This window comes from Carettochelys insculpta, chromosome 16, assembly GCF_033958435.1.
Source record: "Carettochelys insculpta isolate YL-2023 chromosome 16, ASM3395843v1, whole genome shotgun sequence".
NCBI lineage: Eukaryota > Metazoa > Chordata > Testudines > Carettochelyidae > Carettochelys > Carettochelys insculpta.
In genome coordinates, this window is record NC_134152.1 from 15,051,284 (window position 1) to 15,070,340 (window position 19,057).

Sequence of the window (19,057 nt, forward strand, 5' to 3'; positions counted from 1 at the left end):
TTTCCTTACCAGTAACATATTCATCTGCTTGCAAAAGTCATTGGAAAAACTTCAGTCAAACTAAGCCAAGTCTGAATATTTATAATTGGTTTTCTCTCTGTCCTCACTCAGCAACATTTCCACTAAAGAAATGAGAGTTTTGGCTGAATAAGAATCAAGAAAAGACTAATGATGACACCAGGATTTAGCCCGGTTTTCCACTTTTACTGGCTCCCACTGGGCCTTCATAAATATCATCTGAAAGAGCTCAAGTATGAATAGACCCAATGAGTCTTTTTTTCAAAGTGGCACGTTTGTGCAGGACATAGCTACACCCATACTGAGCTACTTGGTTCAGCTTAGTGCAGTCACAAAAGCTAAAGGGAGATGTCAGAATTCAAAGGTAGAGTCTCCCACTTCTAATCAACCTGACAGCCAAGTTCTGGTTTTAGAATATTCTCCTAGTTAGTGTTCTCTGGGTGTTGCCCTCATATGTTCTTACCTGATATTGATTATTTCCAGGGATTCTTCAGGGGTGTTCAAGAAAACTTGAAGTTCCTGTCCTCTTTTCACCTGGATCCCTCCATCAAGACTAGTTGATGTCCTCATTCCTGTTACCCAGTTCAAGCCAGCTCTTCCCAAACTCCCCACAATTCCCATTTGGGCAGAAATTTGGATAAATGCACTGTAAAGAGATGCAATGAAACACATTTCCCACTGCAAAGTACCTTCCTTTTCACCATCATTATCTGAGCCACAGGCTTCTTATTCTCTCTGGCACAGTACGTGCTTTAAAACTGGGGTGAACATTTTTAAAAATAATTTTGAAATAGACACACACATCTTAATACAAGCCACAGTGCAAGTCTGTGTTATAATGGAGATTTACACAAGCTGAGGAATTTAATCCTGGATTCAAACGCAACCTCCACCAGAGGAGGCAAGGCTAAGTTTCATCCACATGGAGGAACGAGTGGGTGTACATTTTTTAACCAGTAGTCTCCAAACAAGGATGCAATATTTCCATCTCCCCCATTTAATTTTTAAGGCAAGGATTTCTCATGAACAGTTCCCCATTGATCACTCAATAATCAATTAATCAATAGTTCTCAACTGATCACAGGACACTTCTGCATGGAACTTATGCCTAATGCATTACTGAGTTCTCCTCACTTTTGGAAGTGTGTGGATGTAATAAATACATGACAACATTTGGCAGATACACAGCACTTTACATCCACATGCCTTATAAAGCTGAGTGTGATTATTAATCTCATTTTACAGGTGGGAAATTTAACAAACAAAAGGTACAGCTACATGGCAATAAAGGACCTATGGTACAGCCATGGCTGGCCTAGCCAGCTGATAAGGGCTTCTATAGTTTCGGTGGTGGTCTAAAAATTGCAGTGTAGATGTTCAGTCTCAGTTTGGAGCCTATTTCCTGAAGCCACACAAAAGCCCTTTATCTGTGAGCCTGAATCAACCAACCGTAGCTGCCATGGGAGTTCTATTGCACTCCAGATGTACCCAAAAAGCTAAAACTTCCTGAGGCAGCAGCAGAACCGAGGACTCCTGGTTCCCATTCACATATTCCAGACACTAGTGATAGAAGGGAGCCAGCGTAGTTCAAAATTCTTGGGTTAAAAATCAGAGAGGCAGCCGTGTTAGTCTGCATCTTCAAAAACAACAAGAAGTCCTGTAGCACCTTATGGACCTAACGTATTTTGCAGCATACGCTTTTGTGACCATGAAAGCTTATGCTCCAGAAAATCTGTCAGTCTATAAGGTGCCACAGGACTTGTTTTAGGTTAAAAAATGTGAACTGAGCTCCTTCAAAGATACCTAGGACACATTTCATGATATTGGTCTATAATTCACAGTCTAATCACAGTGTGGTTCAAAGCAATCACAGCTGAATGATAATGGATCTGAATTATGAGGTGTATCCGCTCCCTACTATATAAAGCATCTTTTACCTTGGCTTGAAATATCCATTTATGAAAAAATTTGATCGTTGTTTGAAATCCACATTCCCTTTGATCTTTACACTGATTGCTGCTGAAGCATTTAAGGCTAGTCTAACTTGAAAGCCTGAAATTGATGGAAAGAGCAATTCTTCGGTAGCCAGACTCAGTCTTTTATTAAATGGGATCTCTTGCCTCTATGGCAAAATAATGAAACAAAATACAATTATTATGCATATGATACAGTCAGCCACAAGGGTGTTTTCAAACTTTTGCTTTGGCCAGGACCATCAGCTGTGTTTCCCACAGCACCTCCCCTTTGATGGCAGGCCCTTTTTATTGACCTGGATTTGGTAATTAATGAGAACCCAGCACCAAAGTTTATCGTTAGCAAGGGCACAAATGCACTTAGACTGTTTTGCTCTGAAATACAAACATTTTGGACAAGGAGAATGAGACGAGCATAATCAGGACATTAAACCAAATTATGCTCATAGAGACACACCCACATCCCCTTATGTTGCAAGTTGGCCCCATGTGTTTCCCATTCTCAGAAGGGTAGCCACGTTAGTCTGCGGCTTCACAAACAACAAGCAGTCCTGTGACACCCCACACCCCACTGTATAAACCCTGGATTCTGTTTTTTCCAGTCTCGGAGGTTTCTGAACAAAATATTTTGACTTGATTCACAGTAAAGAGACGATAATCCCTGACCTTCACCTTCTTACATACCAGTTCAAAACCAATTTCTACACGTTCCCACCTTCAAACAGCAAAATGGTTCCTTTTACCTTTAGAAGCTTGACAGCCAGCTCCGCCACACTTAGGGAATAATGTTTCACCTGCTTCTTTATACCTTCACAGTCCAGAAAGCTGACTTCATTTCCAAAGACCTTAATGCTCAATTCGCATTTCATCTCCTTCTTTTTGCCCATCCTTTCTGCAAACTGACAGAGTGGCATGCAGTTATTTACAAGCATGGGTTATTTATGTAAAATGCTATCAAACTCCCAGCAAACACATGCTAGAGTAGTTCAGATTATTAGTAGCAGGAACGGTGAGGCATTTGAACTCATACAAATATAACAAGCCTGCATAAGCCCCTGGTTATTGAGCCTACTGTGGTCTGTACAGAAAACTTAGCTCCATTTCACATGCCAAAGCTCAGTTACTCTTAGCCAGGAGCAGAAATGAGAGCTGCTCCAACTGAGCCCCTCCTGACAGGCTCCTGAAACACTGAACACAGCCGTGCCCACCACAGCAGCGCTACAAACCAGAGATCGATAGGGCTGTGGGCAAACAAAATTGCTGACCCCCTGCCATAATAATTGCTGACTCCTGCTGTGCATGGAACTCACCTGCTCTGTGCTTGCCATATTTGGCTCCAAATGTCACAAACCTTCCCTGACCACCACTTTGATTTCATACCCCTCAAAGCCAAGCCATTTCCCCAAATTACAATGTTGAGGAAGTGGCAGAGGTTGATCTATTGGAGTCAAACTGCTGCTCTGAAAATCTGTTTGGCTATTTTTCCACATGCCCCTGTGCAGTAATTTCAGTAAAACTGTTTTTTTCTTTAATTTTCAAATTTCAACAAAAGTGAGGTAAGTATTTTCATGACTTATCCCCCCTCCCATTTTCTTTCACCACATTTATTTTTAGGGGCTGTGTTTTTGAAACTGTCAGGCTTAAATCCCTGTGTGATGATTTATGGATTCCACATCTACTACTTCTGAATGGTGAGTAAGCTTATGAAACTACCACGAAATTGTGGTGCCAAGTTAAGCCTATACCTATGTGGACCCACCAGGAGTTAAGCAGGGTCATGTCATATCTCTGCCCAGCCTGAGATAATGATGGATGAGCAGCACTCAGTGACTGTCCAGTAAAAGTACAATGGGACAATGGGCTTGCTCTGTCTGAGAGAAGACACTCTCTCCTCCTGCTCCTGTTTGGGAGCAGTGGACAATTACCAAAAGGCAGAGCAAAAAGCCTAGGTGACCCTAGCAGGAACCTACAAATGGACACATAGGGTGGAAAGTAGGAGACAGAGACATTTTTGCACCAGATTAAGGTGAGGGCAGCTGCTGCAGGGGTAAGGCCAGTTTTAGGGCAGAGGACCCTGCCTGTCTGAGGGAACACAAATGGGCCCCCTAGCACTCCCTGGACAAGGTGAGCTAGTGAGGAGCATTGCATTAAAGAAATGTCACTGTTCTCTGTGTGATCTGAGCTGTCCTGTGATTAGGACACTAAGCATTAATGCTTCAGACTTGGAGCAAATGCTCTCTGTCTGTTAGCGGTTTAACAATGCCTGTGTACCCCAGAGTGAGCTGAACTGCAAATAAGCTGCTGCACACCTTTGGCGTTGAATTCTAGGAGGGGTTGCATTTAAGTAACAGGGTTTCTTGGGGCTACCTCTGGTCTGGACCCTCGGAGCAGTAAAAGTGGTAAAAGACAGTCAGTGCCTAGGACATATGCCAGGGAGGCCAGAAGAGGAACCACCTGCTATGGCTTCAGAAGCTTAACACGCTCAGAGGCTACGTCTACACGTGCACGCTACATCGAAATAGCTTATTTCGATGAATAACGTCTACACATCCTCCAGGGCTGGCAACATCGACGTTCAACTTCGACGTTGGGCAGCACCACATCGAAATAGGCGCTGCAAGGGAACGTCTACACGCCGAAGTAGCACACATCGAAATAAGGGTGCCAGGAACAGCTGCAGACAGGGTCACAGGGCGGACTCAACAGCAAGACGCTCCCTTAAAGGGCCCCTCCCAGACACAGTTGCACTAAACAACACAAGATCCACAGAGCCCACAACTGGTTGCAGACACTGTGCATGCAGCATGGATCCCCAGCTGTAGCAGCAGCAGCCAGAAGCCCTGGGCTAAGGGCTGCTGCACACGGTGACCATAGAGCCCCTCAGGGGCTGGAGAGAGAGCATCTCTCAACCTCTCAGCTGATGGCCGCGATGGCCGACCCCGCTATTTCGATGTTGCGGGACGCGGATTGTCTACACATGCCCTACTTCGACGTTCAACTTTGAAGTAGGGTACTATTCCCATCCCCTCATGGGGTTAGCGACTTCAACGTCTCGCCGCCTAACGTTGATTTCAACTTCGAAATAGCGCCCAATACATGTAGCTGTGACGGGCGCTATTTCGAAGTTGGCGCCGCTATTTCGAAGTAGCGTGCACGTGTAGACGCGGCCAGAGACAAACTTGGATTCCCTCACTGCAATTTGACTGTGTCACTGGAAGAGTGTGCTTGCAAGTGTAGGGCTGACAATACGTGGTCCTCGGCTGTAGGGAATGAACCTAGGACCTTAAGGGCTAAAGCCCTGTGCTTTACCATGAGCCAAAAGCCAGCTTGGTGTCAGTCAACTCTGTAGAGCAGGGACTTCACTCTCCCTTGTTAGTGGTCTCAGCCCCTCTGGGGTTACACTAGGATCTGTGACACCCTGGGACTGCACAATAAAGCCTGTTGTGCAAACATTTACACACATGCTTAACTTGAAGCATGGACGGTGGGTGACCCCAAGGCTTGGGAGGGCAAGACCCCCCCCATACACCTTCCATCCAAGGCCCAGTGTGCTCACTGCCCAACCCTGACGCATACACACACAATGGGGTCACTGGCCTGGCCCCCCAGCCCATGAGAGAGTCATCCCAGAGCTCTGGGAAGGCAGTGGACAGTGTAGCTACCTGGCCTTCAGCCTGCCCTCTCCAGCTTCTGCCACCCCCAAGAACAGGCTGGGAGAGGGAGCTTGGGGGCCTCCAGTAAAGCATAGGTGGGGAAGTTTGAGCTCTCTGCTTACCCTAAGGCAGCCTCCTATTAATTTCAATGGAACCTCTTAGGAGCTTAACATGAAGCACTAGCATGTGTGTGTGCTAAATGAGGATCAGAATTTGTGTATGAAAAGAACACATTAAACAATTAAACATTAACAATTTTAAAAATTATTTAGCCTCTGTTTCCAGAATAATCATGAACAGATTTTGCCTCTGAGATAAATGTGTTATTTGAACATATTAGACAACATTGCTTGCTGTTAGAAAATTGGCTAGTGCTGTGTAGCTGTGAACAATCACATAGTTCTTTTTCTCTCTCCTGATTAGATTGAAATAGGATGATTTTGCTGGGTAAATTCATAAAAGGAAATTCAAATTTTTCCTCCCCTGAGTATTCATACAAGCCTAAACGTTGCTTTCTAAGTCCAAATATTGCAGCAAAAGTTGATTACAAGCATATCCATGGAAAGGGGCACATTTTCAGCCAAAGGTATTCCAAACACTATTATAGTCAATCTAGTGATCACAGAAATTTGGTTTTGTGTTCTGCTTAGTGGCAACATCTATTGTGCATATGCTCTTATAAACCACAGCTGTCTCTTGGTTAGGAATAGAAAAAAGAGGAGAAGTGTACTCCAAAAGGACAGATTATTCTTAATTAAATGAGTAATAAATGGAAAAAAAAGTAGTCAGTCTTTTAGCAAAAGGACTTTTCTCACAAGCCAAAATATGAAAAGTTAATTTTCTGTTTATTATAATTCATAGTAGGAAATATACTATCCCAGCTCTGGTTCATCACTGGGGCAGAACTGTATTAAAACACATTTCTTGCAGAGAATATAAAATGATTTTCCTAGTTCTAGTTTCAACCACAGGGCCTTTTTGTCACATTCTCCATTAGAAAATGTGCTACCAAAGACATTGCCTTGCATCACTGTGATGAACCTTAAAGAGAAAGATGAGCTGACATGGAGAGTAAATTAAAGACAGCACACACCCCGGTGTATCCGAGCAATTGTAATTTTTCAGCCTATTCCAACTGCAGACATCTCCCATTCAGTTATACCCAGAGCACGAATTGCTCCAAACTCTAGCTTGCAGTTCACTGATCGCTGCACAATGCAAATTCTTTATGGCTCAGAGCACATGTAGCCAAGCAGGAAATAAGTAACAGTGCAGTAATGCAGGAGCTTAGCATTTAGGGGTCTGCTTGTCTTCCTCTTGAAATTCATGGAGAAAAATAAAAGGCATCAGTAGGCATAAGATTAAGCCTCAGATTATGGAGGCACAGCCCAAAGTTCTGATGGTGCATACCATCGTCTGGGAACCAATGTTCTGAATTAATGTAGCTTCTGCAAAACAGGGGGAATGATTCTCCACTTCCTTGAATTTTGCACTGTCATTAACACTTGTGCAAAGTGATTGTAAAACGCTTCCAGATCCAAAGGGTAGCGTGCTACATTCTTTTTAAACAAAAGTCCTAAACAATTCTAAATCATACCCAGAAGTTACTTTTGGACGTCACTCTTTTTACCCTGATATGTATATTCAGTTACCTTTTTCACTAACTCACTCATCTTATTGTACTTTACATCTGGACAGCTCTGCTTGGCTTTTCCTAACTTGGCCTTGGCAAATCTGGTCACAAGATGATCGCTCCGGCTGAATCTCTTTGAAGTCAGCTTCTTCTGTTTGGGTTTCCCAGCTGTCTCCACTGGATCTTCTGACTTGGAATTTCTTTCATTGGTATTTGTAAATAAGTATTCACTAAAAACAGCCGAGTGCTGCCCAAGCATCTTCTGCATGAGGTCTTCTGCATTCTCTAACCGTACACTAAACTAGAGAAGAATATACAGCATTTAGAAGACCATACATGGCTGTACATAACCATTTCCATGCTCAGCACGTAGAAATTTAACTCACAGTATGGCCTCAGAAGGGCTCTTACAACAATAATGGATAAGCCATATGAGGCCAAACAGTTATTCCATCAAATATATTATCCTGCCTCAGGCATTGGTCAATACTGGATGCTTCAGTAATTACTTCCATACTACAACTACGCAACCATCTGATGCTGCAATTCAGAGAAATATCTCTTTTTAATCTGACAGGAATGCAGCTGCACCCTGAAGCACATAGTCGGGCTAAACCTAGTTTACAAATGATATTGGCTATAAAATTCCCATTGCTTTTTCTGTGTTATATAGGAACAAAATGCGGTTCTGTTTGGATGACTGATTGGCATGGCTTTATGAGAGCCAACATTCGTTGGGGAACAGTGACACAGTCCTGAGGTAAGTGGGGAAGGAGGAAGGAACAACAAAGGAGGACCCCTGATCTGAAAGGAGAAGGTCGGCCAATCAGCTAACAGAGTTGTTTGCACGCTAATGCAAGAAGCCTGGGAAACAAACAGAAAGAATTAGGGGCCCTGGCACAGTCAAAGGAGTACGAAGTGACTGGAATAATGGAGATTTGGTGGGATGACTCACATAACTGGAGCACGGTCATGGAAGGTTAAAAACTGTTCAGGAAGGACAGGCAGGGGGGAAAAGGAGGAGTTGTGCTGCATGTGTGAGAACACTATGGTTACTCAGAGCTCCAGTATATGGAGGGAGAAAATCCAGTTGAGAGTCCTTGGGTTAATCTTAGAAGTGGAAGCAACAGAGGTGATGTTGTGGCTGGTGTCTGCTATAGACCCCCAGATAAGGTAGATGAGGTGGATGAGGATTTCTTCAGACAACTCAGAGAAGCTTCCAAATCCCAGGTCCTGGTTCTCATCAGAGACTTTAATCACCTGGACATTTGTTGGGAGACCAATACAGCAGCACACAGACAATCCAGGAAATTTTCAGAGAATGTTGAGGATAACTTCCTGGTACAAGTGCTGAAGGGACCATGCGCAGCATGATCTGCTGCTCAGAAACTGGGAAGAACTAGTAGGAGAAATAGAAGTGAGTGGTAAGCTGGGCTGCAGCAATCATGAGATGATAGACTTCAGGATCCTGACAAAAGTAAGAAAGGTGAGCTGTAAAATACAGACCCTTGATTTCAGAAGAGCAGACTTCAACTCCCTGAGAGAATGTGTGGGCAGGATTTCTTGGGAAACCAATATGGAGGGGAAAGGAGTTCAGGAGAACTGGCAGTTTCTTAAAGTAGCCTTTCTGAAGGCACAGGAACAAACCATCCTGATGCACATGAAGAAAAGCAAACATGGCAAGCAGCTTCACTTAACAGGGAAATCCTTGGCGAGCTCAAGCTCAAACTCAAAAGGGATGCATGTAAGAAGTGGAAACTCGGACAGATGACTAAGGAGGAGTATACATATATTGCTGAAGAATGCCGGGGATTAATCGTGAAAGAGAAAGCACAACTGGAACTGCAGCTAACAAGGAATGTGAAGGGTAACAAGAAAGCTTTCTACAGGCATATTAACAATAGAAGGGTGATCAAAGAGGGTGTAGGGCAGTTACTGGATGAAGGAGGTAACCTAGTGACAGATGATGTAGGAAAAGCTGAGGTACTCAATGTTTTTTGCCTCTGTCTTTGCAGACAAGAGCAAATCCCAACATACGGGACTAGGCAATGCAGTATGGGACAAAGGTGGGAAGCCCTTGGTGGGGAAAGAACAGGTTAAGAGTTAGTTAGAAAATCTAGTTGCACACAAATCCAAGAATTTAATGTATCCAAGGGTACTGAGAGAATTGGCAAATGTCATTGCACAGCTTTTGACCATTACCTTTGAAAACTTGTGGAAATCAGGAGAGATCCTGGATGACTGGAAAAAAGCAAATTTAATGCCCATCTTAAAAAAAGGAAAGGAGGACAATCCAGGGAACTATAGACTAGTCAGCCTTACCTCAGTCCCTGGAAAAATCATGGAGGCTATCCTCAAGGAGTCCATTTTGAAGCACTTGGAAGAGGGGAAAGTGATCAAAAGTAGTCAACATGGATTCACCAAGGGCAAGTCACACCTAACCAATCTGATTAGCTTCTATGATGAGGTAACTGGCTCTGTGGACATGGAGAAGTCAATGATGTGATATAACTTAACTTTACCACAGTTTTTGATACAGATTCCCACATTCTTGCCCATAAGTTAAGGAAATATGGATTGGATACATGGACTGTAAGATGGATAGACAGCTGGCTTGATGGACAGGCCAAATGGGTAGTGGTCAATGGCTCAATGTCTGGTTGGCAGTTGGAGTGTCCCACAGACTGGTTCTAAGGCCAGTACTGTTCAACATCTTTATGACTTTAAGCTAGGGTGTCAGGTAGATACATTGGAGGGTATGGATAGGGTCCAGAGTGACCTAGACAAATTGGAGGATTGAACCGTTAAGAAATTTGATGATGTTCAACAAGCACAAGTGCAGAGTCCTCCACTTGGGACAGAAGCATTCCAAGCACTGCTACAGGCTAGGGACAGACTGGCTAAGTAGCAGTGCAGCAGAAAAGGACCTGTGGGTTGTAGTGGATGAGAAGTTGCATATGAGTCTACAGTGTGCCCTTTTAGCCAAGAAGGTTAATGGTATATTGGGATGCATTAGGAGAAGCATTTCCAGCAGATCTAGAGAAGTTATTCCCCTCTACTCGACACTGGTAAGGACACATCTGGAGTACTGCGTTCAGTTCTGGGCCCTCCAGTATAGAAAGGATGTGGATGCATTGGAGCGGGTTCAGCAGAAGGCAACAAAAATGATTAAGGGGCTGGAGCACAAGTCCTATGAGGAAAGGCTAAGAGATTTGGGTTTATTTAGTTTGCAGAAGAGAAAACTGAGGGGTAATTTGATAGCAGCCTTCAATTTCCTGAAAGGGAGCTGTAAAGAGGATGGAGATTGAGTATTCTCAGTGGTGACAGACGGCAGAACAAGGAGCAATGGTCTGAAGTTACAGAGGGAGAGGTGTAGGTTGGATATTAGGAAAAACTATTTCACCAGCAGGATGGTGAAGCACTGGAATGCGTTACCGAGAGCAGTGGTGGAATCTCCATCACTAAAGGTTTTAAGTCCTGGCTTGACATAGGCATGGCTGGGATGACTTAGTTGGGGTTGATCCTGCTTTAGGCAGGGGGCTGGACTCAATGACTTTCTGAGGTCCTTTCCAGCCCTAGAATTCTATGATTCTGTGATTCTATGATTCTATAGCCAGTTGGTGCACATTACATACCCAAAGGCTAGTGCTACACTGACCCTTAGTGCCAGCAGCTTAATGCAAATGAGCAGTCTTGAAAATGCAAAATGGCTGCTCATTTGCTTATCTGATTGGCTCATTTGCATATTCAGGGTAGAAGATAAGCAATAAAGATGTGGTTCTGCTGGCAAAAAAATCCTTGTGTCAGCAGCCCCTTATTACTGATTCTTCCAGGGGATTTCTGTCAGCAGAAACACATCTTCATTGCTTGTTTTCTGCTATGAATATGCACATGAGCTGCTCAGATATGGAAATGAGCAGTCATTTTTGCATTTTCTAGACTGCTCATTTGCATCACGCTGCCCGTACTAGGGTTCGGTGTAGCATTAGCTAAAGAGCTTTTTCCTAGCTACTTGTCCTGCAAATGCTACCCACAGTCTGAGTTAAGCTAAGTTCTTTCCTTGCTGGGCATCTTCATCAGCAATAAAGATTCTGAAGGCCAAAGTGCCTTCATTTCCAGCTGATACATTCAAAAAGAAACTGAAGGCCCAATTTAAAGACAATAAGGTCATGTAGGAGTTATTTTATAATGATCACAACTACAAGTAGTCAGTAGGGATCGAACCTAGGGCTTTCGGCAACATAAAGCAGAGCTCGCTACCTCGTGAACTAAAGGAGCAATTCTGCCGATCTGAATCCAGCTTCCACTGAAGCCAATGACTTCAGGAGGCGCCAGATTGTGGTTTAGCTGGCAACAGTACTTAATTTTCTTTTTAATGTGATGAGGCACCATTGGACGTTATGAGTTGCCTGGCTAGTACGTTACATTACAGCAGAGACAGTCATCAATCTGAACACAAATCAGCCTATTAACTGAAGTGTTCAAAGGCACTTTCATAAACTTAACAGATGACTCTCATGTACAAAATTAATTAATCTCTGTGAAAATACAACTTGATGAAGAAATCGTAACTGGAAACTATACCCAGAAACTATCAAGCACTTGTCTCTATTTCAATACACCAGGGACCCCTTGAAGAGGGAAAAGCAGAATTTACCTCCACTAGATTGATAGCCCGCCCTAGGACATGCATAGTCAAGTTTGTTGTTGTTGATCGTGGAATAAAAGAAGCAGGAGAAAAGACCAGTAATGCCTCTACATTTGCACCCGCAGTTGCTGCAATATAAAATAATGGATATTGCATCATTTTAAGATCAAATATTTCATTTACTTTTCAAATTCCAGCCTCTCTGTGGGTAATGGCAGTTTTATCCTTTATGGAAAATAAGAAAACATTCAGCCAACAGACGAATCCATTTGATAACCCTTCAACAAAGCAAAATCTCAATGGTAACCACTGTAAGCTTAACTCTATAATTATACTAATTATGGCATAAATTCATCTTCACCTGCAGGAAGATGAATTTATGGTATAATTCTTATATATAATTAAAGAGGACAAGTTCTATAGTAAATGAGAAAAAACACTAATGAAACTTGGCTTTTGAGAAACTAAAACAAAGTAGATGTACCAAAAAAAAAGCAAAAACTAAAAGAATTTGCCTTAATCTCCTCTCGCATCAGTGTAAATCCAGCAGAGTCAACATAGGTGCATCAAAATAAAACCAAGGAAATGACAAGAGAAGAGCAAGGAGACGCAGGCCTCATGTATTTTAGAGAGAGTTCTGTTTACTGGGGTATTTAGTGCCTACTGGTAGCGGGCTTGCTATTGACACGTAGGAAGACAAAAATTTAGAAGTGAACTCAGGGAACCTTCTTTCCAAGTCAGCTTATAAAATGGAGGAAGCTCAGTTGCTAGCCATATCTTCTTAGCGTTGACAATTGCTGTCATGAAGGAATGGTTAAAAGAAGGGTTAAACCCAGACAGAGTGTGTTGTCTGTTGGCAAGCAACTAGGTGAGCCAATAGGAAGAGAGAGAGGGACTTTAATTGAAGCAGTTACCTTCTGAGGAGTCTCCTTTTTTTAGTTGCTCTGTAGCATCTAGCAATCATATGCTTTATCACATATATCTTTTGTGTTGTTAATTAATCAGCTTTTAGTTTAAGGTGATGGTTTCATTCCTGTGTCCTAGAGAAGAGTCTGTGTATATATTCATGCTTAAGACTGAAACGTCAGCTATCAGATGGCCACTTAATTTCCTCCTCTTTGTTTTCAAGCTCTCTCTGAAGGGAGGGTTAAGAGCTTGGGGTTACCCCACTGGGACAGACCTGAAGTGTGTCTTCCTGGGTTTTAAAAGTAGTTTTTCTACGTGGGTGGTGGCATCTACCTCCCATGGTCAGGGAATCTGTGACCTTGGGAAACTTTTAAGCAGAGCCCTATAGAGGCAAGGTATTTGTGGGCCCACTACCTTCTGCACTCAGAGTGTCAGAGCTGGGAACAGCCTTGATAATTGCACTAACTTCAACACTATTCTTGTTACTCCTCTCGAGGTCCATGCTCCTATGGAAGAGTGCTATAGAGTCAAAAGAGTGACTGGCAAGAACCAAAGCAAAGTTTAATGGATTTGATTTTCCTTTCCGTCACATCTGTTATATACCAACACATTCAGTGCCGTGACTACCAACATTCAGAGAGCAGAAGCAGTCCTCCATTTGCACATCTGAGTTTTATTCATTCACAAAAATTAAAATATTTGGTGGGTAAGAGGAATAAAGAAATAGGAAAGTAATATGGTGATTTAAATCATGCACATGCTGTGAAAGGTCCAATTTTAAAGCTCAACATACCTGACTGGAAAGTGACATCTGAATATGAGGAATATTTCCATATCTCCCAGTCAAACTCTCTGCTAAGGATATCATCAGGAAGAGAATCTCTAAGATGTTGCTTCAGTGGGTCATCTGTCTCCAGGAGCTGAGAGAGGTGACTCCAAACAAAAGAACCAACTTCAATTAGACAAAGAAAGAGGCTTGTCAATCACAGACAAGATTTTTTTTTAAATTTATGTTTTAATGAACAGTACCAGGCTCTTCACTTTTTCACACCTGCGCAAATCCAGAGTCAATCCCCCAGCTGCCCTTGGGTTAACTCCATTTTACCTCAATGCAACTGAGCTTAAAGTCCAGCCCACTAGCTACTCTCATCACCAGCAAAGTTATTTAAAATGTCCAGTTTTAATGAGTTCTGGTAAAAGCCAGAGTCCGTTCTATGTCTCACAAACTTTCCAATTGCTGTAGTTAACTGACTGGGATTTAAAGGTAGCCAACCTCACTATTCGCCGCTTGATTTTTCATGTGTTTTTGTTCTGAACAAGAATCCTGAACAGCAATATGTGCCTTATGCTCTGAAAGGCATCTACTACCTATCCATCTATCCTATGATTTGTATAAATTCAGCCTGCTCTGAAGCCCAGCAGAAAAATCAAAACACTATCTAGATGTCAGGGTTATTGCCTGCAGTCACTGGTGCAACTGGATGGTAGTTTTCAACTTCTGTGCAGATCTGGCTCATCAATAAAAACTAATATAGATTTTGTCTGATTAATAATAAGTACAGAATAGCACAAGAGAGTGCAGTGGATGGGAGGTAAAACAATATAGCTCCAAAGATTTATCATTATTCTGGAGTTACTGTAGTGAAACAGAGCAGAATCTGGCTCTCTAACAACACATAAACCCATAATGAAGAGGTCACTCTGCATGTAATTACATTAAAAACTATGTTAAAACAGCATTAAGACTGTTCCCACAAACTTAATTCAGACCCCTGGTAAGTATGTATTCTGAGCATTTTCCACAATACCACACAGTAAGGGGAAATCTGGACAAGAGCCTTTGCTTTACTGTGTTTCAATCTAAGACCTTGAACACAAGAGAACGGTCTCATCTTGGAACCTGCTGCTCCCTTTTACTGCCTACACAGAGGTCTTGTAGAATAGACAGTATGTGGGCATATCGTTAAAACCCGCATATGCAGAGGAGAGTTAAAACAAGGTCGCCTGGGCAACCCCGCTCTGGCATTTTCTAAATGTTGAGTGCTGGGCTTTGTGACCCTCACAGTCTTGCAATAAAGTTTTGGGAAATTCCTTCAGCTGTTTTAAAAAGCATTTAAAATGTATCATGTAGACATGAGTCTTCAGGAGAGTCAGAACCATCAGCTTTTAAAGCTGTAGCACAAAGCTCAGTTACTTAAGCCACACAAGTCACTGACACTAGTAGATAGCTTTTATCTTCTATGTGGACCACCTACTATATGCCTACTTACTTTTCCAGCTAGAGGATAGGGGAAATAGGGGAATCAGGAATCTTGTGCTCTATTCCTGGTTCTAGAGTGCAGTCTAGCCACTACATACAGCATAGCCAAAATTAGGCACATCTACTATGAAAGCAATTCTTGCTACTGCTACTGCATTTTTCCTCACACCCAGCTCTCTAGGACTGTACCTGGGAGCACACTACCGGTATGTTAGAGCACTCTGTATGTCTACTGTACATTAAAAAACTCATGGCTGGTCCTTGTCACCTGACTCAGACTAGGGGGTTTCAAGTTGCTTTGTTCCAATTAACTTCTGGGATGGGGGATCCTCCCATCTCACAAGGTCCTAGAGCCCAGGCTCCACCCAGAGCACAAAAGTTGATGCTGCAAGTAAATAACCCCTGCAGTCTGAGCTATATAAGCCCAAGTCAGCTGACAGACCAGGCAGGGGTGTCTAACTGCAGGGCAGGCATATCCTGAGAGTCTGGGCAGTATACTTAGTGAAAATGGAATGTACAGCGATTCTTAACTTCAAGCCTCTAAAGAGCTCTACTAGGCATGTACAATTGGCAATTTTTCAAAGTCATAAAGCTTGACCAAAACTAGTGGTATTTTCGTGGAGACAGCATGAGGTCTCATTGTCCATTGGAGCATCCCCCTAACTAAATTTCAAGTCCCTATTTCAAAAAATGAAGGCACTAGAACTCTTCAGAAATGGTTTGAAGAAAATAGCATTGGCCACATGGAGTATTCTCTAACCTCATTCTTGGCAGAGGCAGAGCAATATGAGTGAGACTTTAATAAAATAAAATTCTGTCTGGGACAGAGAGGAAGCATGGAAAACTCTGGAGTAAACAGTTAAAGTTTGAAAAGTTATAAGCAATTGAAAACAGGGAGATTTACAACAGAAGGTGTTAGGCAACCTCAAATACAAACTTTACTACCAGCAACACTTATAATACCATCTAAATCAACTCATGTAATGAGTACTTTTCTCCAGGTTTACAATTCCATGTGCAGTTCTGTTTCCATCTTACAAGACAACTGGCAATGAAAGCTTTTTTACAAAAAGTAAATAAATCTGAGCCTGTTACATTTTTGGAACCCACTTTTCAAACAAGTGACTGCCAATGGCTTGTTGCACTGGCTGGAGTTCCCATGATTAAGCCTTACATGTAGAGCTGCAGAATTTATATGATTGTTTGGTGAGGGGTTGTATTGTTGCTCAACTTTTCATGCATTTTTATTTTAAAGAAGGATTATGAACACCAATGTGTGGTTTATGCCCTGAAAGGCATCTGTTACCTACGTTCAGAAGCCCAAGAAAATATCAAGACAGTATCTAGATGTTAGGGTTATTGCCTTCAATCACTGATGTAACTGGACAACAGTTTATGATTTATATGCAGATCGGGCTCATAAATCAAAACCAGTAGAAAGCAGGCATCTAGGCATATTCCAAATAGGTAAAACAGTCAGGGCAATGTTTCTAAACAATGTCCCCTCTACATCAGCATGTTCTCTTTCCCACATGTTGTTTCTTCTTCTCTGGATTATTAATCTTTTATTGTTGCTATTGTTTATTACTAGGTCCAAAGTTATAAAACTTCAGTTTCCAGAGCACTTCCCTAAATTCTAACAGTTTTAAAGTAGGTAATGAGTGGACCTCATATGAGTTGGTATCTTATGCACCTCTAGTAGGAATCTTAAATCAAAAATCAAATCTAGGAAATAACGTGTTTAAATATTCTTAACATTTCAGTAGCTGTCTGCTGACCTTGGCTGGATGTCTCCTCCTGCAAAGTCTGTCGTACTTGGTTAAACAGCTCTTCACTTGGACATTTCATTGCTATATAATACGAAGCAATCCTTATTTCCACGTCATCATCAGCTGCTTGATATAGCCGGACTAAGACAGTACGCTTCAAAAAGAAAGATTAAGGAACTTACTCTCCTGAAAGAGGGGAGGTGCATTAATTTCTAGGTATAAAGTGACTAAACATTGCAACAAGCATCATGCGGAAAGAAAGCTGTTGATACATCAGCAAACACACATACATACAGCACAGCATCCTGCTCCCAGAGTCCCAGGATGTCATACTGTTAATTACACAGATTGGGCTGGACCCCATAGCTCCATGGAGCTATAAAGGAGCATTACCATTAGCAAAGGGGCTTCAAGAGTGGACAATACAATAATCATTAATACACTTTCAAGTAGCAGAATTTACTAGTACAGGACCAAATCTTCAGTTCCTTATTCAGAGCCTGACCCGGCTAAGACTACCTAAGTTTGAGTAACTCTTCCTCACATTGGCAGGTGTCCTTCCATCTCTTTCAGGCAAAAGGAAGCTGTTTTGTCCACTCAGGCTATGTCTACACTACAAAATAAAGTTGAATTTATAGAACCCAACTTTTTACCACGAGATTTTATAAAGTTATAGATGAATGTCCACAAATGTCCAGAAAAATCGACATTTCACCACATTCGTGCTCTAGCTGAACCCGTAGTTGAAGTGCACCTGGCTGCTGTTCTGGGTGCCTGTGTATGGCTTCATGAGCCAAAGGAACAGAGGGTAAGCAGGCTCATCCAGTATCAATACGGGCATCTCCACGTCACCAATCTCGATTTTGATCTGGGAAGCAAGTCCCATCCTGGAGCCAGATTCAGGTGTCTTTTGACCCGTTTGGACCTTTGCACAGCCAACATCCCTGCCATGGCTTCAGCGTGCTCTGTTCTCCATAACATTTGCGATTCAAAGGTGAAAATTTCTTGCCACCCTGGGTGGCAGGGGCAGGTGCCCTTGGAAGCGTTTATGAACAGCTGGACTCAAGGGCAATCAGCAGTCCACAGACAGAAGCAAAACAATCAAGGATGCTCTGGAAAATATCTTTATAAATGAGCAGACAGCCACAACAATCTGCTGCATTTAACCCATCCCCAACAATGATGTGTACTCAACCTTTATATGAAAGCACCTCCAACTGCACCCCATCCCACGTGAATCAGCAAACACCACTGTGGTTTTCACAACAACATTCTTTTACTTAGGGGGCTGGGGGTTAAGAGGAAAAAGAAGGGAATACTGGAGTCATGTGTGGGAGAATATGAGCCTTTTGCAGTGTGGAGAGATCCTGCAGCTGGACCATGAAACTGTCCTTGCCCCTCCCACTCCGTGTTCAGCAACAGCATGAGGAGGCCATTTAACTGTGAATTCTGTGGTGGGTGTCACTCTGTAATTCCAGCATGGACCATAGGATGTCAGTTTGCTCCTTGACAACCATCAGGAGCTCTGCTGAGTCCTTGTACCTGCATGAGAGCCTGCTTTGCCACCACTGCTGGGTCCACTTTCTGTCAACAGGCTTGGGCTTGCTCCCTTTGTGTCTCTTGCAGCTGCTGCAGGATGAGGTCCTGCTTTGATCTTTTCCTGTGGCACATGACAGTGGCCCAGTGGCCCCCATCATGCTGACTGTTGAAGACAGTCCAGGTCAAAATTTAGATACAGTTTTTAAATGTGAACAAACACTCTGATCCACAGAATGAATGTGTCTGTGTTTGACAATCTCAGCAACTTTTGTTTTCCAAGGCCACTTTTTGGTTTCTCAAGGATGAGAATGAATCAATCTCTGCAGAACAAAATCTATAAGTTCTCAAGACCATTTCACTGCAGACGTGGTAAGATCCTGGTGGCTAAGGGATGGGGCTGTTGAAACAAAACCCTGTAAAATGTAAAGGGAAGGAAAAAAAATCTCGGCATCCCCTCCTAAATGCTCTGCAGGAAAAATGCCATTTAAAGTGGGGACAGCCCACACTGGACATGCCAGTGTCCAAGAGCAGGGTCCATGCAGCCCAGCAGCCATGTGATGGGGGAGAAGGGTTGAGCCCACCAGCTACATGGCAGGCTGGGGGCAGGGCAGCCCTGTAAAATGTAAAAGGGGAAAAACCTTTCTCAGCAGCTTCTCAT

General features: G+C 42.8%; 1 protein-coding gene across 1 annotated transcript in view; it reads right to left on the reverse strand.

Moving 5' to 3' along the window:
* The window catches only part of LOC142021855 (uncharacterized), a 193,366-nt gene that overhangs the window by 116,244 nt on the left and 58,065 nt on the right, over positions 1 to 19,057 (reverse strand). Inside the window, exons 13-19 of the mRNA XM_075011106.1 lie at positions 16,870 to 17,014; positions 13,625 to 13,783; positions 11,935 to 12,053; positions 7,297 to 7,578; positions 2,735 to 2,890; positions 1,956 to 2,140; positions 482 to 664 (exon numbers count right to left, since the gene is read on the reverse strand). Of these exons, the coding sequence (XP_074867207.1) occupies positions 482 to 664; positions 1,956 to 2,140; positions 2,735 to 2,890; positions 7,297 to 7,578; positions 11,935 to 12,053; positions 13,625 to 13,783; positions 16,870 to 17,014 (1,229 nt within the window). The remainder of the gene's footprint in view (positions 1 to 481; positions 665 to 1,955; positions 2,141 to 2,734; positions 2,891 to 7,296; positions 7,579 to 11,934; positions 12,054 to 13,624; positions 13,784 to 16,869; positions 17,015 to 19,057) is intronic.